Source organism: Hylobates moloch, unplaced genomic scaffold (genome assembly GCF_009828535.3).
Source record: "Hylobates moloch isolate HMO894 unplaced genomic scaffold, HMol_V3 SCAFFOLD_11, whole genome shotgun sequence".
Taxonomy (NCBI): Eukaryota; Metazoa; Chordata; class Mammalia; order Primates; family Hylobatidae; genus Hylobates; species Hylobates moloch.
In genome coordinates this window covers 16,368,384-16,393,780 of record NW_026652286.1, presented here as the reverse complement: position 1 = coordinate 16,393,780, position 25,397 = coordinate 16,368,384, and the positions used below count along the sequence as shown (strand labels likewise).

The following is a 25,397-nucleotide window of genomic DNA, read 5'->3' as shown; positions in this document are numbered from 1 at the left end:
ATTTCTTTTCTCAAAAGACAAGGCACATCTGCCACCTGCTCTACTCCGTGTCCCAGCAACAACTGTCGAGCAGCATAAAGATTGATTATCAGTCAAAAACCATTGCACAACACCAGATTTTGGTGGGTTAAGCTTGCTGATCCAGCAAGAGATGGTGTGAAATTTTCAGGAATGTGTGCCAACATTTTGGTGCTAAAAGAACAGCAGTGCATGTCACAGTGAAACACAGCCAAAGATATGCAGACAAAGCAGAGAAGTTTTTTGTTCTGGACTTGGCTTTTGAAAAGGATAAAAGAGAAAACAAAAAGTAGGAGGAAATTAGTTAGTACATTTAAAAATCATCCACCAAGCTCAGTCATGTGTGTGACATTATTATTTTAGGCATACATGTCCAGGAGATTTTCTTCTTAGCTTAGCTGTAAATAATTTTTATATGTCTCTTCTACAATACCATTATTCATATGAAAGGCAAGCATTTCTTATTAATAACAATAATCAAGGATCTTAATGAAGCAATCATTACAAATATATCTGAATTTTTTAAAGTCATAGAAAAGTATTTGCCCACTAAGACTCATGTTTTTATATAAGCAAATGATTCAATGAATATAAAATTAAGACAGCCAGCTATATTTTAAACTTAAAGCAAAATGTGAAAAATATATGAGTCTACACTATCACATAGGTAATTTTCAATGAGCATTATAGCAACAAGTTTCATTACAATAACGAAATTTTCTTAAATTTTCTGTCAAATTCAAGAAATTGCTTATTTCCTGAAGATCAAGTATTATATAAGAGACAAATCCTAGTACAACTTTATACAATAACATTAACAGAAAGGAGATTTTCATCACCTCATCTGTAATGAACTCCAGAATTACTTTTCTTCTACTTATGCAATTACTGCCTAGACTTGCCTTTGATTCACTAGCTTTATAGAAGTTGCAGAAAAAAATTACTTCTAATAAAGTATAAAAAGCATAGGAAAGTACAGCAGTTAGACACACTGAATTTTTATGGCAAAGTCCTTATTCCTCATGTTATTTAAATCCGATTATCATACATAGCACTTGATACCAAACTCTGGGTACGACATGCTTGGAAGAATATTCTTAGATAGTAGTGCTTTTATTTCTCTCTTAAAATGTATTCTTTTCCACTGAAGAAAGAAAAATGTTATTTTTTTAAATTTTAGAAAATCTCCACATTTCTGAAATGTTGGAAGAAATGAACTTTTTGGAAAACCTTAATTGAAAATATGTGTAGGATTATATTATACATTTTAAGGTTAAAAAATAATCAAGCTGAAACATTTCTTATGAAATATGTTATTAGGAGAATTATATGTATGTAAGAAATGTATGTTCATTACTGGCCACATTTTCATAATTATGTTGATACTATCTGAAAAAAGACCAAGAGTGTAAATGAATAAATGATACTTGAAACTTTGAACTATTTTCTGAGAGAATGTCTAATGAATTATGTCTGTTGAGTGTCACAGAAACTAAACAGTAAATTCAATAATCTCTGATTTAATTTATTATATTTTCACCATTTAACCTCCTGCAGGCTCCCTAATGTCTATTCAGATCTATATTAAATTAAGCACCAATGCTAATGAAGGGCAATAAACGTGGCTGTCAGTGGATTTTTCTTTCATTAAGCACATTATCCTCTTACTGAGCTGTAAATGCGTAAACATTAGTTTCGTTAAACCATGCAAAAAAGACAGGATGAAAATCATTTTTTAATTGCACCCCTTAAGCAATTCAGTACGTGTGGGGTAAGGGTATTTTTTAAATCTTTTTTACCTTTAATTTTTTTGAATGGATTTAAAAAGGGCTCTCCCGTTGAAACATAAACATCGGCTTCATGGGGTACATCTTCAGGTTCGAGGGCTTCCTTGCCGTCTGCCAAGAACACTCGTCTTGCGGCCATGTTCAGATTCAGCTTTTCTGTGCACTCTCCCAGCAGCTAGAAGAAAGCAAGAGGTAAGTCAAAGTGATTTACAATAAAGAAAGTAATATATTTCCCTCAAAACAAAAGGTTTTAATGATCAAAATAGAAACCCAATTGAGTCACTTGCCAATAGTTATTTTCTAGCAGTTGAAAATATAGAAATAAAAGGTAAGTCACAGCATGAAGCATATCTAATTATTGACTAATTTTAATATTTAAATGATCTGTCATTTTAATAACTCTACAAGGTATAATGCCATTGCATCTGTTTAAATACACTATTTATATATTGAATATTTTAAAAAAGGAAAGGAGTGAAATTCCTATGAAATCTACATATATATAAGCAATCTGTAGATTCAGATTCTTAAAAAGAAAATATTAACAATAATTTTCTCATTTTTTATATTATAAAGAGAGTAAGGGAAAAAAAAAATAAAGCACAGAAAACTTTGGAACACTAGTTACCAAGGTGATGGTTGGTACAGTAACTCTGGCAAAGACTGTTGAATATCCATTTTTGTAAGCTGTTACTTTAATCACTCTTGGTTGAAGTTTGTGTCTTTGAGACAAGTTCTGCCAATTCCGGGCTGACTGAAATTTTAAAGAAGAGAACTCTGCAACCCTGAAGAAAAAGAAAAACAGAAAAATTGATGCATGTTAATTAGTAAAAACTTTTAAATAAATATTATCCTGGATTTTTTTAAACAGATATAAGCACCAAAGATTGTTCCTATGTATATAAGTATACCTAACAAAACTTTTTATAGGATAAGATTGTTGTTACAGAGTAACTCTATTTAAATATTCAAAAAAATTTAAAACACAGTGTTTGCCAAAACTGCTCATATAAAACATATATATATCAGAATAAATGATTTTTTATCACTTTACTTATAAAACACAACAGTCCTCTTAAAAAAATATATTATATGCAACTAAAAATTATATATATGAGATATGTTCTGATAGCAAAAAATAGTAATATGGTCTTAATATCATGAAACAGCAAATGGATAAGATTCTATCCAAGTTTCCATGTTTATCAAAGTTCTTTAATTTTTTAAAAAATGATTTAAAATTCAAAAATATTTGATTTTAAAATTTTGATTCCAAAGTTAATTGTATTGCTCTCATTTCAAACTATTTGGAAGTGGTAAAAGTGAAGATTTCTAAGTTTTGTCTTCGGGCAAAACTAATTTTGATCTTTATGATTTTTCTCAGCAAAAGTATGTGGTAAACTGACTACATGTCAAATTTTCTTCATAATTCTCTAACTAACCAAGTTAATTTGTAATGCCACAGAAGAAGAGTAAATATTTTAAAATAAAAATGTCACACAAATTAAAAACACAACATATCCACATATTCAAACATTTGAAAATAGTGGGGTATTAGTTTCTTGGTTTGATTTTTGTTTTTACTAATATTTTCTTCTGTCTACGAACTCTTGTGTTAATAGTTTATGATAACAATCTTGATGTGAAAACATATTTACAAAATGGTTTTATAATAATTTCATTCAATTCAATTCTGTTTCAAACTATTGGTTAAATATCAAAAGAAAGTATTTTTATTTTTAAATAAGTTCGTGTGAGCAAAGATATTTCATGATCCTAGCCTGATTCTGCTTCAAATATTCTTTTCAGAGTTTCTGATTACCCAGGTTGAAGTGTATCTCATATTTCCCACAGTGTAATTAACAACATTCTACTCTGGTGCTTTCAAAGAAAAAAACAAAAACAAAAACAAAACCCTAGAGATGTGTTACATTTTAATGTCTGAGATAGTCAACTGAAACATTATAAATTCTGCTCAAAGGAAAGAACCTCAAAAATAGGTTAAAAAGAACAGAGAACAGCTTTGATTACCTCAGTTGACCCACTGGAGCACTGACAGGTCTGTTTCTCTTGGATGCTGATATAAAACAAGAATTGTTTTTACTGTTTGATTTGTAGCTATCTAGGTCTGATATTTCATCATGGCTGTGATCTGATGCTGTTTGATGTGTGGAGCAATCTTGAAGTCCTGACCCTTCTGATATTGCTGCTGAATGCACAAGTCTGTTGAGGCCAAACTGAGACTGCAAATAATCATCAGTAGTTTTAATAACTGCTTTTGCCTGGGATGACATAAACTCTCTGGAAGAAACAATGCATGGAAGAATACAATTAATTGATTTGTAATCATTTATTAACAAATACCACATAATAACGAGTTGTGTGCTATGTGCTACCCAAAATACTACACACTTAACCATTATTTTGTTTAATGCCTACAATATTCCTGGGAAGTGGTTATTATTTTTATTCCCATTTTACAGATTTAAGAAATTGAGGCTCAGTGAGCTTAATTAACTTGCTCACTGTCACATAATCAATAACTGACAGGGTGGGAATTTGAACCCAAGCCTATCCTGAAATAAAATCCACATTCATAACCATTAAGCTTCATTGCTTTACTTAATTCAACCAAAAGGAAGCTTGCATAATGTTTAAAACAATGTAAGCATAATTTTTAAATTCTTAAATCCACTTTATTTTCTAATACTTACTTAGCACTCTGCTGTTAAAAATATGTTGGTCCTACCCTCAAGAAACTTGCAAACAATCCCCCAATAGAAAATATATGTTAAATAAACTGAAACTGAGTGTGTATTAACCTTAAAGATGAAAAGAATTCACTGAAGGCCATTTTAGAATGGGTGGGAATAAAGTGGGTAAAGGCTTCACAGCAGACCTGAGATTAGCCTAACTAACTCATCTCGGTTTGTTCAGGACTATCCTGGTTTTGGCACTGAGGGTCACACATTCCAGGAACTCCCTCAGTCTCAGATAAACTGGGTCAGTTGGTCACCCTACTGGTATTTAGGCTGGAAGAGTAGTATTTGGATGAACTATGATGTGTGAACAGGGGATCACATGACCTGGAAGAATATATTAATCTATGTAGACACCAAGTTGGGCAGATGAATAAGTATAGAATATACTGGTATGATAAAATAAAATAAGTTTCAACATATTTGCAAATATTGATCTGTGTGGTGATCACGCATAGAGGATAGTCAGGTTCCATGTATTACCGTAATTGGAACTATCTTTGCACAAACCAAAGCTGCTTCTTTCCAATTTGCTCATTCCTCAATAGTTATTGCATAATATAACCCCCCTAAACACACCCCCAATTATAAATTAACATATGTTCAGTGTTGAAAGCTCAGCAGGGACTGCCCCTCCTCCAAATCTTTCACATCCACAAATGTCATTATAATCACAATTATTTCTTCCAGCCTGCCCTCTTATGCTCACAAATGAGTAAAATGGTCAATTATTTCCTCTGAAAAAATGAATGGTAGTCACACGTCAGAGGGAAAATAGATGCTTGTGTGTGTGTGTGTGTGTGAGCTCACACAGTGGACCCAGGGGAACTACACCTCTGGAATCCAAGCAGCTGTATTCTGCTGTTGTTGTTATCACATGTTTCTATCCAAGTCTGCCCTGGACTGAGTACAGTACTGGGGAGAGAAGCAGCCTTCCCTACACATTGAAGATATAACCAGGTTCAAAAGTGTGGCAAACAGCGCCTTGAAAGGGTATTTGGACTAGCTCTGGCAAAGGTGGGACCTCCCTGCAGACCACCTAAGCCACTCAGATTTTGATAACGGTAGTGAGTGATGGCATGTGGTAGCAGTCATTTCAAATTGGCAGTGTTTCTGCAGCAATAGCAATGGAGCTTCACACGGTCACCAAGCTCTTCAACCTGGGGGAAGACCAGTAAACAGCCAGGGGAAAGAATCACAGATTTCATAAACAGTTCCAAGTTTCCAATAAATAGTTATGTGAAGAGCAGATTTCCATATTTTTTTAAAAAGTGGAATTCCCTACTTAAAAGTAGAATAAGGTGTCTTTTTTAACGAATGTATTTTTTTGTGTGAAATATTCCTATAAATGTACTAATGATTTTAATATGATAATCCATTATTCTACCACCACAAGGCAAAAGGTTTTTATTTTTTCATATTCTAAAGTTTTAATCATGTTATATCCTCAATTCTATTGCCTTCTGACTAAATACTGTTTTATAACCATTATTCATGTTGCTCTATGCTCTGTATGGATTTTACTGGAATATAATATTTTATCAACTATATTGATATAGCCCTCTTCTACCTAGTTATGCATGGGCTGTCTATCATTTTTGTTTGTCACACACATCTTCCCCATCTTCTGGTAACAGCACTTGCATTCTTTTGGGAATGCAAATTCTTCCCAACTCCACATGATCCTGATAGGGTGAGGACAAGAGATGATAGATTTACCCAGTGAATGGTAAAAATAATTAAATTTAAATATATGGTTCAACTATATATTTATTTATTACCTGGTTTTCTCTAGTAATTTATATCTGAAAGTGGGAGAAGGGGTAGTTTTTCATGTTAAAGAGTTAATATTATTGGTCCACTATGAATAGTCTTCAGCTTTGATTTGTTTTACAACATTGAGGACAGGTTTTCTGTAATTCTTTTGTTGTTGTTGTTGTTGTTTTTTTGTTGTTGTTGTTTTTTTGAGATGGAGTATTGCTCTGTTGCCCAGGCTGGAGTGCAGTGGCGCGATCTCAGCTGACTGCAACCCCTGCCTCCCAGGTTCAAGCGATTCTTTTGCCTCAGCCTCCTGAGTAGCTGAGACTACAGATGCGTGCAACCATGCCTGGCTGATTTTTTTGTATTTTTAGTAGAGACGGTGTTTCACCATGTTAGCCAGGATGGTCTCGATCTCCTGACTTCATGATCCTGCCACCTTGGCCTCCCAAAGTGCTGAGATTACACCGCGCCCGGCCTCAGTAGTTCTTACACACTCTCAAACTCATCTTTCTTATAACAATTGACAGGTGTTTCATAGCTTGTTTGGTGTTGGAGAGGATGATCACATACCCTTGCAAAGCCAACTTGTCCCACATGGGAATTAAACCCACATAGTCAGTTTGCTAAATTGGTGCTGGAATGAAGGGTGTTAAGTTCCTTCAGCTTTCCAGAAACAGAGAGGCACACTTAGGCTTCCGGTGACAAGGCTTATTATCAAGATACATAGAAAGTTATGAAAGTAAATAAAACCAGTCCTGCAGGGCACAAAAATTGGAAGGCCATTTGTGGCTGTCAAGGATACACTAGTGAGTTAATTCTAGTAGACTCCATGCTTTTTGACTCAGCACCTCCTATCTCCTTCTGTGTCTACCTGCCTCTTCTTCATACATCATTATTGCCTGATTTACCTCTATCCTCCCCCTCTTTCCTCATGGCTTCTGCTAACTTCCTCTATGTGTCTCCTCATTTCTATGCTAAATTACTTTCTTCAGTCTCTGTCTATACGACTTACATTCAAATTCCTCAAAGAGTTTAATTCCATCACTACCCAGGATAGGACACCCCTGTTGGGTAGAACTCTTATGTGAGGCAACCTCATGCTACTGGCAAGCCTGCATATGGGAAAGTACCTATCAATGGCCCAGCTAGAGATAGGATAGCAGGATGCACAATGGAGGTACACAGGAGGTAGGTTAATATGGGCTCTCAGTGCCTTCCAAACAGGGAAAATATAATTGGCTGGGGACTTGCATGGCCTGTCTGGTACACTAAGATGAGCAGAGACACTATATATTGATTGATTTTAAAAGTATTCACTAAAATACATCATACAATTTAAATTTCTGCCAGAAGTGTTTAAATGTAACTGCTGAAACACTGCTCTGATTCTTTTGATTATTTTAATATTAGTCATTCACTTCTAATCACAGAGGAATATAAGAACACAGTACCATGATTGCAGGCCCAGTCTCTGGACCATCTGGCCCAACAGTCTATGTCAATGTTGGCCCAAAGAGATGTGGATCAAAAGGAAGGATTGTGCTCCTTGACAATCCTAAAGATGCCAATCTCAAGGGTGAAGAATTTAACACAAACAACTGCCAGCATGATAACCTGATCATCATAATACAGGAATTTATTACTCCCTCAAAATCCTCCCCATTTATTTCTGAGAGTCCTCGAAGTGGTACATTATAAATTTCTGAAAGTATCTCCTATGTCCCTATAAAAATACGTTGGTAAGAGTCACAGCTGTTTCCACTCTCTTCTCTCACTGCCTCTCTGCCGCCACGACCAGTCACAAGAACAATGAGATCCATGCCAAGGTATTACCTCAGAGTGTTCCCAAAGACTCTAGTGCTTGGGGCCAGAAGAGTCTAGTATAGGGATGATGAAAAGAGACACCTCTCCAACCCTGTCCTATTAAGTCACCGAAACTCTGAAGCAGCTCAACTTGTGGGTAGAGCCCCAAGGAGTCTTCTTTCAACAGTTCCATCAGCTTTTGGCCCTTACTTGCCCAATTATAGGGACTCTCATCCAGGCTAGGCAAGATATAAATCATATATCATGCCCTCCATATTGACAATGATAGTAACAATACTAATAGCTAATGCCTACATAGCATTTATGTCAGACACTGTTCTAAGCATTTTATATATATATTTATCATTTAATCCTCACAACAGCCCTATATTATTATTCCCCTTTTCCAGATGAGTAAACCAAGGGCTTATGGTATTTGAACTTATGTCTACAATCTTGCTGTGATGGTTAATTTTATGTATCAACTTGACTAGGCAGCAGGATGTCCAGATATCTGAGGAAACATTATTTCTGGGTGTGTCTGTGAGGATGTTTCCAGAAGAGATTAGCATTTGAACTGGTGGACCAAGTAAAGCAGATGGCCCTCCCCAGGGCAGGTGGGCATCATTCAATCTGTTGAGGGCTTGATTAGACCAAAAAGGCAAAGAAGGTTGGAATCTGGCTTCCTCTGCCTTACTGCTTCAGCTGGGACATTAATCTTCCCTGTTCTGGTCACACTTGGTTCTCAGGCCTTCAGACTCAGATTGGAAACTACACCAGTGGCCCTCTGTCTCTCAGGCCTTTGAACCACACCACTGGTTTTCCTGGGTCTCCAGCTTGTAGATGGCTAATCATGAGACTTCGCAGCCCCCATAATCGGGTGAGCCACTACCTTATCCTATATACATATATAATATATAAACAAAATATGCAGTATATAGGCTGGACATGGTGTCTTATGGCTGTAATCCCAGCACTTTGGGAGGCCGAGGTGGGAGTATTGCTGAAATAGGGAGTTCAAGATCAGCCTGGGCAACATAGCGAGACCTCATCTCTAAAAAAATTACAAAAAAATTTAAAGTCAGATAGAATACTTATTTTTAAAGTATAAATTTAAAAATAAAATAAAATATTAAAACCTACTGGTTCTGTTTCTCTGGAGAACCCTAATACATTTGCTATTTGTTTTCTGTTTTACGTATCTGTTCTATGCTCTTTTTTACTTCTTTGTTGTCTTTGTTTAGATTAAAAAACAATTTCCATTATTTCATTTCCCCTTCTATTAGGTTATATATTATACATTATACATTTGTTTAACTTTATTTTTACTGGTTATACTAGCCATTGCAATATGAATTCCTTGTCCTATTAAAGTTTAACATGATTACTTACTCATTACTTTCCAGACAAGGCACAAACCTTAAAACACATTATATCTGTTTATTGTTGCTTCCGAGGGCTGATGAACAATATCTTTGTTCCCATTTTCATAAATAGGTGCATCTGTCTTTCAGGGGTCCTAGCTTCATGCAGGGAGCTCAGCTCCAAAATATTCCTTGCTCGAGCTTGAGGTTTTGCATCCTGTCCTTCCTGTGCTTCTTGAGAACTATTAATTATATACATTTTACATTATAATTTATTTTAACATCTACATTTTTAAGATCTGCATTAAGATCTATACACCTGTCTTTTCTAAAATTCAGTAAGTTGTATGATAGTTTTGCTGAATTTTGTCTTTCCCAACTGATACTAAATTTAATTTAGTGCTGTGGTTATTTTTATTTATTGGCCCATATGTAGTCTCCATGAAAAGGTATAGTTCCTTTGCATGTGAATTCCTAAACCAATCGTTCTAGAAAATGGTCTTTTGTCCAAAGACAAAAACAAAAACAAAAAACAAAACAAAACAAAACCCTCACCTTCTCCTCACCTACTGTTGAGATTTTCTATAACATTCTGGAACCTGGGCTAATTTTATAACACAGATTTTCTTTTTAATATTTCCGTCAGATTGATCATCTTGTCCTGGAAGTGCGTATGTCCCTACTGCAAATTTTTCATTACATCTGTAAATAACTCACATATAAACAGACAAAGTAGTTCCTTTTTCAGTATGATTTCTATGCCAACCTCATATGAAGGAATGTGCTTCCTCCCTGTGCATCCATACCTGCCCTGGAACATTTGATAGCCAGAATTACTATATCTCATTGGTTATTTCCTATCATATAAAATGCTGGCCCTTAATTTCTGTCAAATATTTCAGTTTATCATTGTATTATTTAATCTTTTGCCATGATATAGAAGCATTCTTTTTAAGCCTGAAGTTTAAATTCCACTAAAATGGATTAATACAAGAACATTAATCATATTACTTCACAAGTATACTTCCTTTAAAAATCTATTTATATATCTAACCTACCTACCTACCACTTACTTCTCCATCCATTATTAGTTGTACATCTATTGAAGCACAACAAACTACCACAAAATTAGTGGCTTAAAATAACATCTATTTATTAGCACACTATTTTGGTAGGTACAGAGTCTGGGCAAAGCTTAGCTGGATCCTCTGTTCAGGATCTCACAGAGCTGAAATCAAGGTGTCAGCTGGGGCTGCAGTCTCATCTGATGCTCAGGGTCCTCTTCCAAGCTCATTCAGGTTGGTGCCAGAATTCAGTTCTTGACTGTTATAGAACTTACATTGACTATCATCTTTTTTGAGGCCAGGAATAGCTTAGCTTTCTAAGTTGTCCGTCTATGATTGCTATCATTTAAGAGTTCATCTGATTAGGTCAGGCACACCCAGAATAATCTCCTTTTTAATTAACTTAAAGATAATTGATTATGTCACTTAATGACATCTGCAAAAATCTTTTCTTTTGCCATATAATGAAACTTAATCATGATGGTGATAGCTCATTATATTTACAGGTCCTAAAGATCTTACACATTGTGGAATTTACAACCCTCTCGATATTTCAGGGTAGCATTTAATTATGCTTACTCTCTGAGATTTTCATTAAATCTAGTTTACAATTTTTGCTTCACAAAGCAACAACTATTCATGTCCTTCGCCCACTTTTTGATGGGGTTCTTTGTTTTTTTCTTGTAAATTTGTTTGAGTTCATTGTAGATTCTGGATATTAGCCCTTTGTCAGATGAGTAGGTTGCAAAAATTTTCTCCCATTCTGTAGGTTGCCTGTTCACTCTGATGGTAGTTTCTTTTGCTGTGCAGAAGCTCTTTAGTTTAATTAGATCCCATTTGTCAATTTTGGCTTCTGTTACCATTGCTTTTGGTGTTTTAGACATGAAGTCCTTGCCCACGCCTATGTCCTGAATGGTATTGCCTAGGTTTTCTTGTAGGGTTTTAATGGTTTTAGGTCTAACATTTAAGTCTTTAATCCATCTTGAATTAATTTTTGTATAAGGTGTAAGGAAGGGATCCAGTTTCAGCTTTCTACATATGGCTAGCCAGTTTTCCCAGCACCATTTATTAAATAGGGAATCCTTTCCCCATTTCTTGTTTTTGTCAGGTTTGTCAAAGATCAGATAGTTGTAGATATGTGGCATTATTTCCGAGGGCTCTGTTCTGTTCCATTGATCTATGTCTCTGTTGTGGTATCAGTACCATGCTGTTTTGGTTACTGTAGCCTTGTAGTATAGTTTGAAGTCAGGTAGCATGATGCCTCTAGCTTTGTTCTTTTGGGTTAGGATTGACTTGGCGATCCGGGCTCTTTTTTCGTTCCATATGAACTTTAAAGTAGTTTTTTCGAATTCTGTGAAGAAAGTCATTGGTAGCTTGATGGGGATGGCATTGAATCTATAAATTACCCTGGGCAGTATGGCCATTTTCACAATATTGATTCTTCCAACCCATGAGCATGGAATGTTCTTCCATTTGTTTGTATCCTCTTTTATTTCATTGAGCAGTGGTTTGTAGTTCTCCTTGAAGAGGTCCTTCACACCCCTTGTAAGTTGGATTCCTAGGTATTTTATTCTCTTTGAAGCAATTGTGAAGGACATGAACAGACACTTTTCAAAAGAAGACATTTATGCAGCCAAAAAACACATGAAAAAATGTTCATCATCACTGGCCATCAGAGAAATGCAAATCAAAACCACAATGAGATACCATCTCACACCAGTTAGAATGGCCATCATTAAAAAGTCAGGAAACAACAGGTGCTGGAGAGGATGTGGAGAAATAGGAACACTTTTACACTGTTGGTGGGACTGTAAACTAGTTCAACCATTGTGGAAGTCAGTGTCGTGATTCCTCAGGGATCTAGAACTAGAAATACCATTTGACCAGCCATCCCATTACTGGGTATATACCCAAAGGACTATAAATCATGCTGTTATAATATGACACATGCACACGTATGTTTACTGTGGCACTATTCACAATAGGAAAAAGTTGGAACCAACCCAAATGTCCAACAATGATAGACTGGATTAAGAAAATGTGTATACACCATGGAATACTATGCAGCCATAAAAAGTTATGAGTTCATGTCCTTTGTAGGAACATGGATGAAACTGGAAAACATCATTCTCAGTAAACTATCACAAGGACAAAAAACCAAACACCGCATGTTCTCACTCATAGGTGGGAATTGAACAGTGAGAACTCATGGACACAGGAAGGGGAACATCACACTCCGGGGACTGTTGTGGGGTGGGGGAAGGGGGGAGGGACAGCTTTAGGAGATAGACCTAATGCTAAATGACGAGTTAATGGGTGCAGCAAAACAACATGGCACATGGATACATATGTAACAAACCTGCACATTGTGCACATGTACCCTAAAACCTAAAGTATAAAAAAAAAAAAAAGCAACAACTAAGTAATCTTTAAGGTCTAAAAATATAAGAAAATATTCTTAGGAAGGAGTACAGAGAAAAACAGGTAAGTAGACCATAAGAATTAAGGAGATGACTACAGATTTGACAAGAACAATTTTTCTCCTCATTTCCTCTCCTTAATGGCATTAAGTAAATCTTAGCGACTTTTATAGCAATTTGAAGAAAACTCCTAGTAAAATCATACTTCTTGGTCTCACATTCAACAATTTCTACCAAGTGGTGCTGCTCATTACTCCCCTGTAATACCTGTCAGCTATAACTACACCACATTGCCTTCCATAGTTTCTATCTGCATACCTTTTTTTTTTTTTTTTTTTTTGAGACAGAGTCTTGCTCTGTCGCCCAGGCTGGAGTACAGTGGTGCAGTCTTGGCTCACTGTAAGCTCCGCCTCCCGGGTTCACTCCATCCTCCTGCCTCAGCCTCCCAAGTAGCTGAGACTACAGGTGCATGCTGCAACGCCCGGCTAATTTTTTGTAATTTTAGTAGAGACGGGGTTTCACCGTGTTAGCCAGGATGGTCTCGATCTCCTGATCTTATGATCCGCCCGCCTCGGCCTCCCAAATTGCTGGGATTACAGTCATGAGCCACAGCGCCTGGCCATCTGCATACCTTTTTACCAATCGTGTTCACTCAGCTAATCTATACCTATTACTGTACTCCCTTCAAAAAATAAATATTTAATAAATGTTAACCTCAACTCAGAACTTACATTTTCTAGAACCTCTTTCATAATAACATTAATTGTCAGGTGAAAGAGAGAACTATTAAATAGTTACACATATAAATTTACAATTACTGATCACGATTAGCTCTGAAGAAAAAGCCCTGGTTACTGAAGGGAAAAATTCCAGGGGTTAGGGTCATGGAAAAGGCCTCACCAAAACTGTTCAGGATGACAGGACACATAAGAGAAGTTAATCCTGCCAGATCATAGTTAATCCTTATTCCAAATCATTTTCCCAGGCCCTTTGTATAAATTGATGTCCTGTTTTGCATATTGCCATGTTTGCTTTGTTATCAGTCATGTGATTTAAGACGATTTCAGATCCCACTCTGCAAGAGTAAGATCCTTGTTTTACATCTGCTACATTTCCACAGGAACTCAACCAGTGGTTGATATGCAGGAATTATTCTTTGATAATTATGACAGCATGCAAAAATGTATCCAAATGCCACTGAAAAGAAACAAACACAATTTAAGAAATAAAATAAAAGAAAGCTGAAGCCAAGAGTTATGCCAGGTAATGTTGATTATCTATCTAAGTCATTTCCCCCATTTCTTCTTAGATAAAGTCTCGGTTATTTTTAAGAATTCATCTTCCTTATATGCCCATGGAAAGTATCCTATGATCAGCTCCAGTCAGTAAATCTTCAATGGTCTAAAGCCAATGATGGTAATTTCATTTCCCTTGACCCTGGCAGGTTAAGTAATCTGCTTGTGATCTAATTTTGGCCAATGAGACATAAAAAATCTTTTAGAGAAAGGTTATTTGCCCTAATGAAAAAGAGATACAAGTGATCAAACATCCATCTTCTTTACTCGGACATTGTTGAGTGAACATGTGATGAGCCATCTTGCAAGCAGGAGGGGTCAAGCCAAAGGATCTAGCCAATATTCTGAGGATGGCAGAGGCAAAGACACAATGAGTCAGACTTTTTGATAACACTGCTGAACTACTGAATTTAACCCTAAAATTGCTCTCTCTCTGAATTCTTCTTATGTGAAATAATAAGTGTTCCTCATTTTTAAAGTCACTTTCAGTTGAATTTTGTTACTTTCCACTGATAGTGGCCTAACATATAATCAGCTTTCCACTACTGCATTAAATGCAATGGACATGTAGTGTAATGTAACTGACAATCCGAATTACTTTTGCTTTATTTTTAGTTTTATTAAACACCTTTACTAATGTTAATTAATTTCAAAATAAGGTAAAATATAAACTATCTGCTATTTTCTAAAAATTCTACTTTTATTTAATCAGGAACGTTTCACCAGAAATTTCAGCATAAGCATAAAATGACATGGAGTTTTTATTTTCCCTCTTTATGAAACACAAAACATCCCTGCTATGTTTAGATTTCTATGGCATAAATTTGCATGTGGCTAATAATTCTATTCTTAAGCAGGAAATGTGGCTACTTTGACAGACCGTGGCTCAAAAATAAACATGCACATCTAAGTTATCACACAATTTGGATGTGAATTCAACAGCAGGATAATGAAATGACAGTTGCCAAGGATTTGTACTTGCTGTCGCTTCATACCAGTGTTGCCTGTCAAAATGTCTCTTTTTCTTATACAGAAGCCATAGAATTTTTATGGATAGCAATTACTTACAATATGAAATGAAGTACATCAAATCTAACAACCACTCTTTAGCCCTTCATTATTTGGTAGTCTCTTTGTTAAATGTAGTCAACCATTTTCATCTAAATTATTTATTTATAGTGTATATTTGACAAGCATATATTTCTTGCTTTATATTCTTATGGCATTTAAACCTTCCTGAAGAGTTTTTTTTAATATTATCATTTGTAAAACTTATCTTTATTATAGTACCATTTTAATGGTAATTAAGCTTTTGAATTGAAATATATACAAATAAAATATAAACACAAAGGGAAATGACCATAAGTATGTTCAATAATGAATCATCAGTTTAAAATACTGGAATGCAATCAATAAGAGAAATAACCCCACTTATGTTTGGTGAATGTAAGCTTTTATAAAATCTCTTAAGTACACAAAGCACAAAGATTTTATTAAACTTCATCCTGCCCTTTCTCCAACTTGCTTAAACTTCCAAAGATACAAATAACTTTCTCCAATTGCTAGATTCTGTGATAAAATACAATTTAAAGATCACAGAAAATGAGTAATAAAAGTAAAAAATTCCCCACAAGTTTTACTTCCAATTCCAGAAGAAAATGTAATTCTAATTTGGCCTAAAAATGTTTACAAGGGTTTTTCCAACTGCAGAGCAATTTCAGGATATTTTACAACACATAACAAATTTTTACTTGCAACTCAATGACTGAATAATAACCAAAATGTTACATTCAAACTACATATATACTACATAGAATATAGTCAATAAGTGTTTGTTAAGTTAAACTTGTTTACTTTTGCAAGAAAAACTTCTAAGGAAGAAGAACAATTTCCAAGATTCATAAAGACACATCTGAGCATAGCATCAGGGGCATAAATCATTCCACCCAAAGGAAAAAAAAAAGGTTTTTTACTTGTGTAAAAGTATACAGGAATAAAAATACGGCATATGTGAAATTTAAAACTGGGGGAGTTATAAATATTATATACAATTTTTCTAGAAGAAATTTAAATTTTCAAAAAGAAACAATGATCTAGTCTTTTAACATTTTATAAAGAAAATATTATATTTACATGTAGATCTGCAGAAATATTTGTAAAGGCTTGAAGGAAAAAATCTGGAAAAAAATTATGAACTGGAGAAAATATAATTTCTTGGGTAGCAAGAGTCTAAAACAGTGAAGGTGTTACCATGCTACCATGCTTCATTCACTAGTGCTGTTTTCTTCTCACTCCCTTCTGTCACTCATTCCATGGTGGGAATCGACAGTTCATTTTTGGAATGATGCAGTTGCTAAACTTAAACTGTCCATAGAAAAGGCAATGTTTATATTTCAAAAATGTTTATATTTCAAAAAGGATCTAAGATTCATTCCAAGTAAAAAGTACCCAAGATAAATGACATTAAATAGTGATTGAATAGATTAGGTGTCTGTTAGTATCCCTGAAAGCAAGATTTGCTTGTGAAAAAGTAACCTAGATAATGTACAACAAAAAAATGGTTAGTATTTACTTTTTAAAAACTGATTTCAGTTCTCATTTAATTTACTAAAAGTAATTTTCCTCCTTGGGGAATTGTAAGAGTTGGTAATCTACTAAGCTGCCAGCAGGATAAAAAATACTCTAACTTCCCATTATAAAAATCATTAAACCACATTCCTTAGATGATAATTGGCTGAAAATCATTAAAACAACATATTTTACATTGAGATGGAAAAATATATTAATTGTTTACAACATTCTCCTAATGTAAAAATGCAACTGTAATTTGGAGATCTTCCACTCCAGCATTTGGAGTGATGGATACGAATATGGTGAAACTATGCCTGGATACCTGTTACTAATAAATAACTGATTCTGTCATCCATGTCTCCAAGGCTATTACCCAATTCTGGGTCACCTGGGAATGCATCAAACTACAGCTGAGCAGGAAAAGCTTACTATTGTGCTACTTTTCTGGAAGTAGCCACAGAAATGAGGCTACATTTTTTTTAGTCACATGACCTCCAAATGGTGAGTCATAAAATAAGAGGATGAAACCTTTGGTATAATAAGCTGAAAACATTTATAATGTTGGTGTTAGTTTTCTTGTGAGGGGGCATGTCCTGGCACAGAGGTTTTCACTGTGTTATAAGCAAATGCAGCATGGAGTGACAGCAGAGGAAACACACGGAAAGAAAGAATAGAGGGAAGAAGAGTGGATAATGTAAATATAATGAAAAGTAAACTGATAGCATCAGATAGTAACAAGAAAATAAAGTGGTCACTGTATGGCCACTTTGAATGGACTTAATATATATACATATATATGTAGGCATATTTTGTAAAAAGTACAGTGTATTAATTAATGAAGAAAAGCACAATCTCTGTGATACAAGTAGGAAAAATAAATTGACTATATTTTAATAATTACTTCTCATAAAAAGACCACAAAGATGGTAGAAGAAAGGTGGCAAGGAAAACAAGAATGAGACAAAAGAAATTTTAATCTCAATCAGGGGGGAAATGTCTTTACTCATAGAGAAAATTGCCTCTCTCTGATAATCATATTAATACCAATGGCTCTTAAATTACCATTAGCCTTTATGAACTTGACCCCTTTCAGGTTGAAACTCATCATTTTCTTTTTCATGAAGGTAAAAGACCTCAAAGCACTGTCTACAGCTTTCCACTTAATTGCCAAGAAGAGGGTTACTTCATTTTCTTGGTTTATCATAAATCAAAGTTGATGGTAACAGGCAATAGTGACAGAAAAGAAGTTAGGATTCAAACAAAGAAACAAAAGAAGCACATTGAAACAAAAACTATAAAAATCAGCAGTAGGAAAGTGTCACATGAGAAGAAAGACTGACATATAATGAAAAGGACAAATAAAGCCAGTGTTAAACTGACTAATAATCAAAGAAAGTGAATAGGAAAAAAGCAAGAACAGACTGAATAAGTGAAAATACATTTAGCTTTACCATAAAAAAAAAAGTAGCTAAAAATGCACAAAAATAGTTAGAATAAAAAATTTTGAAGTAGAAAATTGGAAATAAATATTAAAGGCAATAAAAATATGTGCAAGTACACATTATATTAGAATTGGCATTTGTATAAAGGAACATTTAATCCTATTTAGAAATTTTTTTATAATAAGTCATGAGTGACTTATGTCCCTACAATATAACACACAGGGTATTCATTTTTTTAAAAGCTGCACTGTATAAAGGATCTCACATACTGCTGATATGCACTTATAGCTGAGAGGAATAAAGCAAAACAAATTAGCTGAAAGTCAAGGTTTCACTTTCATCTTAACCTAGTGACACACACACAAAAATAAGCACTCAAACTGATCTAGGAAATAAATACGATCTAGCATTTCCATAAGAAGATTAACATAATCTTTAATTTATGAATAATATATTGATTTTCTTATAGTCTGAGTTTTCTATTTAAAATAAAGACTAGGGCATCACACTTAGCCAGCCAATAGTTTATCGATGTATGACAAATATCTTTTAGTTTTCACTTTCTAACAGAGAAAAAGCACACGAAGAATACCCCATCTCCTCTGCTTTATAGTTCTGATAAATGCTGTAGTGTTAGACCCATTTGAGTTCATACCATACCTTTTTTACTACTACTTACTAGTTGTGTGAGCTTAGTCAAGTTAATAAACCTCTCTCTGCCTTTGTTTCCTCGTAGGTAAAACAAAGGTATTGAGACTACCGTCTGTCTTATATTCCTCCTAGTGTTTTGTTTTGTTTTGTTTTTTAGACAGAGTTTCACTCTTGTTGCCCAGGCTGGAGTGCAATGGCGTGATCTTGGCTCACCACAACCTCCAGCTTCCGGGTTTAAGCGATTCTCCTGCCTCAGCCTCCCGAGTAGCTGGGATTACAGGCATACGGCACCAAGCCCTGCTAATTTTTTGTATTTTTAGGAGAGATGGGGTTTCACCATGTTGGTCAGGCTGGTTTCGAACTCCCGACCTCAGGTGATCTGGCCACCTCAGCCTTCCAAAGTGCTGGGATTACAGGTGTGAGCAACTGCACTCGGCCTCTAGTATTGTTTTGAGAACAAAACTGATATAATGCAGGTTAAGTGCTAAGCATGCTGACTGGCACCTAACAAGTACTACCTGCCATTATCATTATGATACCTGTTCAAGTCAGATCCCAGAGATAATTTACATTTATTGCATCATCTACATTTTTTCTTCCCATAAAGTAGAAAAAAGGAAGGGCTCTACTCTAAGTAACAACCTCCATAATTCAACACATCTTAAAGTTACGTATTTATATCACCTGTACTCAAACTTTTTCTTTTAGACAGAGTCTCACTCTGTCACCCAGGCTAGAGTCAAGTGGCATGATCTCAGCTCACTGCAACCTCCACCTCCTAGGATCAAGCGATTCTCCTGCCTTAGCCTTCCGAGTAGCTGAGATTACAGGTGCCCATGACCATGTCTGGTTAACTTTTTTGTATTTTTAGTAGAGATGGGGTTTCACCATGTTGGCCAGGCTGGTCTGGAACTCCTAACCTCAAGTGATCCACCTGCCTCGGCCTCCCAAAGTGCTGGGATTACAGGCATGAGACACCTGGCCCGGCCAAGACTGATTGAACATTTAAACTACTTTCTATAAACACTTGTATGCCCTTCAGTATTTAAACTGCTGAAATAAAGTTCTTACCTTGGTAAATCATTCAAAATATATTTGTAAATCGGGTTTACAGTATTCCCATCCAAAGTGCCTTCAGGGCTACTTTGCTGTAATACTTCCATTGTTTTAGTCAAGAGGGATAAGGAAGACTGAGATAGTGCTTCTCTGTGATCTTCGGCTCCTATTTTTGCCATTTTCAGCTAAAAATGATAAAGAATGTTATTCAATTTTAAATGTAAAATCCTACTAGATTACAAATAGAGGCTAGGCATTAATCACAACTTAATTGTCATCATGTTATTCTAGACCATATAGCAATTATTAAATGTGAAATTCCCTTAGTAATTAACATATGAGAGCTTAAAGAAAGAAAAAAAATATGAATCTAAGTTTACAAGTGGTATAATACTGTTTAAGAATGAAAAAAATGGGCCACGTTCAGTGGCTCTCACCTGTAATCCCAGCACTTTGGGAGGCCAAGGTGGGCGGATCACGAAGTCAGGAGATGGAGACCATCCTGGCTAACACAGTGAAACCCCGTCTCTACTAAAAATACAAAATAAATAAATAAATAAATTAGCCGGGTGTGGTGGTGGGGCGCCTGTAGTCCCAGCTACTTGGGAGGCTGAGGCAGGAGAATGGCATGAACCCGGGAGGCGGAGCTTGCAGTGAGCTGAGATCACGCCACTGCACTCCAGCCTGGGCGGCAGAGAGAGACTCCGTCTCAAAAAAAGAAAAAAGAATTAAAAAAATGCTGGTTTGTTGCAAAGCATTTTAATTTTTGCTATTTGCTGTAAAACTGTTTATATAAGCAAAATCGTATGTGAAATACGTTACTGAAAAAGCACACTACAAGGCTTTTTTTTTGTCTGTCCTTCATCCCTCTTTTTTGGAACTTACCTTCCTCCTAATTCTGATGGGTCTGTCAATTATGCGGCCTTGCCTTCAAGGCATGGAAATGAATGTCTACTAGGCTAGCCAATCAAAATGCCCTATTCTCCCACATACAGAGATTGGTAAATCAGAGTCCTGATGAAGAAAGCAAGCAGGGCTCTATTCTCCTGGATTGCTAGCTTTAAGAAAAATGCAAACCTCCCCCACTGAGATGAAGCCAAAAGAGATGAAAGCAGACCTAAGAGATGGAGAGAGACAGAAAGTGAGATTCCTGATGATGACATCTGAATCCCTGAGACCAGCTATTTAAAAAAACCACCTCTTTAGTTTCCTACGTACATGAGCCAACAATTTTCTTTCTTTGCTTAAGTTAGTTGGAGTCGGAATTTTCTATTTTTTTTTATTACTATACTTTAAGTTCCAGGGTACATGTGCACAACGTGCAGAATTGTTACATATGTATACATGTGCCATGTTGGTTTGCTGTACCCATTAATTTGTCATTTACATTAGGTATTTCTCCAAATGCTATCCCTCTCCCTGCCCCCCACCCCACGACAGGCTCTGGGGTGTGATGTTCTCTGCCCTGTGTCCGAGTGTTCTCATTGTTCAGTTCCCACCTATGAGTGAGAACATGCAGTGTTTGGTTTTCTGTCCTTGTGATAGTTTGCTCAGAATGATGGTTTCCAGCTTCATCCATGTCCCTACAAAGGACATGAACTCATCCTTTTTTATGGCTGCATAGTATTCCATGATGTATATGTGCCACATTTTCTTAATCCAGTCTATCATTGATGGACATTTGGGTTGGTCCCAAGTCTTTGCTATTGTGAATAGTGCCACAATAAACATACGTGTGCATGTGTCTTTATAGCAGCATGATTTATAATCCTTTGGGTATATACCCAGTAATGGGATGGCTGAGTCAAATGGTATTTCTAGTTCTAGATCCTTGAGGAATCGCCACACTGTCTTCCCCAATGGTTGAACTAGTTTACACTCCCACCAGCAGTGTAAAAGCATTCCTATTTCTCCACATCCTCTCCAACATTTGTTGTTTCCTGACTTTTTAATGATTGCCATTCTAACTGGTGTGAGATGGTATCTCATTGTGGTTTTGATTTGCATTTCTCTGATGACCAGTGATGATGAGCATTTTTTCATGTGTCTGTTGGCTGCATAAATGTCTTCTTTCGAGAAGTGTCTGTTCATATCCTTCACCCACTTTTTGATGGAGTTTTTTTTTCTTGTAAATTTGCTTAAGTTCTTTGTAGATTCTGGGTATTAGCCCTTTGTCAGATGAATAGATTGCAAAAATTTTCTCCCATTCTGTAGGTTGCCTGTTCACTCTGATGGTAGTTTCTTTTGCTGTGCAGAAGCTCTTTAGTTTAATTAGATCCTACTTGTCAGTTTTGACTTTTGTTGCCATTGCTTTTGGTGTTTTAGTCATGAAGTCCTTGCCCATGCCTATGTAGCCTAGGTTTTCTTCTGGGGTTTTTATGGTTTTAGGTCTAACATTTAAGTTTTTAATCCATCTTGAATTAATTTTTGTATAAGGTGTAAGGAAGGGATCCAGTTTCAGCTTTCTACATATGGCTAGCCAGTTTTCCCAGCACCATTTATTAAATAGGGAATTCTTTCCCCATTTCTGGTTTTTGTCAGGTTTGTCAAAGATCAGAGGGCTGTAGATGTACGGTGTTATTTCTGAGGCCTCTGTTCTGTTCCATTGGTCTATATATCTGTTTTGTTACCAGTACCATGCTGTTTTGGTTACTGTAGCCTTGTAGTATAGTTTGAAGTCAGGTAGCGTAATGTCTCCAGCTTTGTTCTTTTTGCTTAGGATTGTCTTGGCAATGTGGGCTCTTTTTTGGTTCCATATGAACTTTAAAGTAGTTTTTCCAATTCTGTGAAGAAAGTCACTGGTAGCTTGATGGGGATGCCATTGAATCTATAAATTACCTTGCGCAGTATGGTCATTTTCATGATATTGATTCTTCCTATCCATGAGCATGGACTGTTCAATTTGTTTCTGTCCTCTTTTATTTCGTTGAGCGGTGGTTTGTAGTTCACCTTTAAGAGGTCCTTCACATCCCATGTAAGTTGGATTCCTAGGTATTTTATTCTCTTTGTAGCAATTGTGAAGGGGAGTTCACTCATGATTTGGCTCTTTGTTTGTCTGTTATTGGTGTATAAAAATGCTTGTGATTTTTGCATACTGATTTTTTATCCTGAGACTTTGCCGAAGCTTAAGGAGATTTTGGGCTGAGACGATGGGGTTTTCTAGATATACAATCATGTCATCTGCAAACAGGGACAATTTGACTTCCTCTTTCCCTAATTGAATACTCTTTATTTCTTTCTCTTGCCTGATTGCCCTGGCCAGAATTTCCAACACTTTGTTAAATAGGAGTGATGAGAGAGGGCATCCCTGTCTTGTGCCAGTTTTCAAAGAGAATGCTTCCAGTTTTTGCCCATTCAGTATGATATTGGCTGGGGGTTTGTCATAAATATCTCTTATTAGTTTGAGATACGTTTCATCAATACCTAGTTTATTGAGAGTTTTTAGCACAAAGGGCTGTTGAATTTTGTCAGAGGCCTTTTCTGCATCTATTGAGATAATCATGTGGTTTTTGTCTTTGGTTCTGTTTATGTGATGGATTATGTTTATTGATTTGCATATGTTGAACCACCCTTGCATCCCAGGGATGAAGCCCACTTGATCGTGGTGGATAAGCTTTTTGATGTGCTGCTGGATTAGGTTTGCCAGTATTTTATTGAGGATTTTCGTACTGATGTTCATCAGGGATATTGGTCTAAAATTCTCTTTTTTGTTGTTGTGTCTCTGTCAGGTTTTGGTATCAGGATGGTGCTGGCCTCATAAAATGAGTTAGGGATGATTCCCTCTTTTTCTATTGATTGGAATAGTTTCAGAAGGAATGGTACCAGCTCCTCCTTGTACCTCTGGTAGAATTTGGCTGTGAATCCATCTGGTCCTGGACTTTTTTTGGTTGGTGGGCTATTAATTATTGCCTCAATTTGAGAGCCTGTTATTGGTCTATTCAGAGATCCAACTTCTTCCTGGTTTAGTCTTGGGAGGGTGTATTTATCCAGGAATTTATCCATTTCTTCTAGATTTTCTAGTTTATTTGCACAGAGATGTTTATAGTATTCTCCGATGGTAGTTTGTATGTCTGTGGGTTAGTGGTGATATCCCCTTTATCATTTTTTATTGCATTTATTTGATTCTTCTCCCTTTTCTTTTTTTTAGTCTTGCTAGCAGTCTATCAATTTTGTTGATCTTTTCAAAAAACCAGCTCCTGGATTCATTGATTTTTTGAAGGGATTTTTGTGTCTCTATCTCCTTCAGTTCTACTCTGATCCTAGTTATTTCTTGCCTTCTGCTAGCTTTTGAATTTGTTTGCTCTTGCTTCTCTAGTTCTTTTAACTGGGATGTTAGGGTGTCAATTTTAGATCTTTCCTGCTTTCTCTTGTGGGCATTTAGTGCTATAAATTTCCCTCTACACACTGCTTTAAATGTGTCCCAGAAATGTTGGTACATTGTGTCTTTGTTCTCATTAGTTTCAAAGAAGATCTTTATTTCTGGCTTCATTTCATTATTTACCCAGTAGTCATTCAAGAACAGGTTGTTCGGTTTCCATGTAGTTGTGCGGTTTTGAGAGAGTTTCTTAATCCTGAGTTTTAATTTGATTGCACTGTGGTCTGAGAGACAGTTTGTTGTGATTTCTGTTGTTTTACATTTGTTGAGGAGTGCTTTTAACTTCCAACTATGTGGTCAATTTTGGAATAAGTCCAATGTGGTGCTGAGAAGAATGTATATTCTGTTGATTTGGGGTGGAGAGTTCTGTAAATGTCTATTAGGTCTGCTTGGTGCAGAGCTGAGTTCAAGTCCTGGATATCTTTTTTAACCTTCTGTCTCATTGATCTGTCTAATATTGACAGTGGGGTGTTAAAGTCTCCCATTATTATTGTGTGAGAGTCAAAGTCTCTTTGTAGGTCTCTAAGGACTTGCTTTATGAATCTGGGTTCTCCTGTATTGGGTGCATATATATCTACGCTAGTTAGGTCTTCTTGTTGAATTGATACCTTTACCATTGTGTAATGGCCTTTTTTGTCTCTTTTGATCTTTGTTGGTTTAAAGTCTGTTTTACCAGAGACTAGGATTGCAACCCCTGCTCTTTTTTTGCTTTCCATTTGCTTGGTAGATCTGCCTCCATCCCTTTATTTTGAGCCTACGTGTGTCTCTCCACATGAGATGGGTCTCCTGAATACAGCACACTGATGGGTCTTGACTCTTTATCCAATCTCCCAGTCTTTGTCTTGTAATTGGGGCATTTAGCCCCTTTACATTTAAAGTTAATATTGTTATGTGTGAATTTGATCCTGTCATTATGATGTTAGCTGGTTATTTTGCCCATTAGTTGATGCAGTTTCTTCCTAGCATCAGTGATCTTTACAATTTGGCATGTTTTTGCAGTGGCTGGTACTGGTTGTTTCTTTCCATGTTTA

At 35.9% G+C, this 25,397-nt stretch overlaps 1 protein-coding gene across 1 annotated transcript in view; it reads right to left on the bottom strand.

Annotated features, from left to right (window-relative positions):
• DCDC1 (doublecortin domain containing 1) overlaps positions 1-25,397 on the bottom strand; it is a 486,974-nt gene that overhangs the window by 428,101 nt on the left and 33,476 nt on the right. Inside the window, 5 exon segments of the mRNA XM_058424526.1 lie at positions 1,818-1,980; positions 2,434-2,590; positions 3,837-4,106; positions 20,007-20,176; positions 20,429-20,522. Coding sequence (XP_058280509.1) covers positions 1,818-1,980; positions 2,434-2,590; positions 3,837-4,106; positions 20,007-20,170 — 754 coding nt within the window. The 5' untranslated portion in view covers positions 20,171-20,176; positions 20,429-20,522.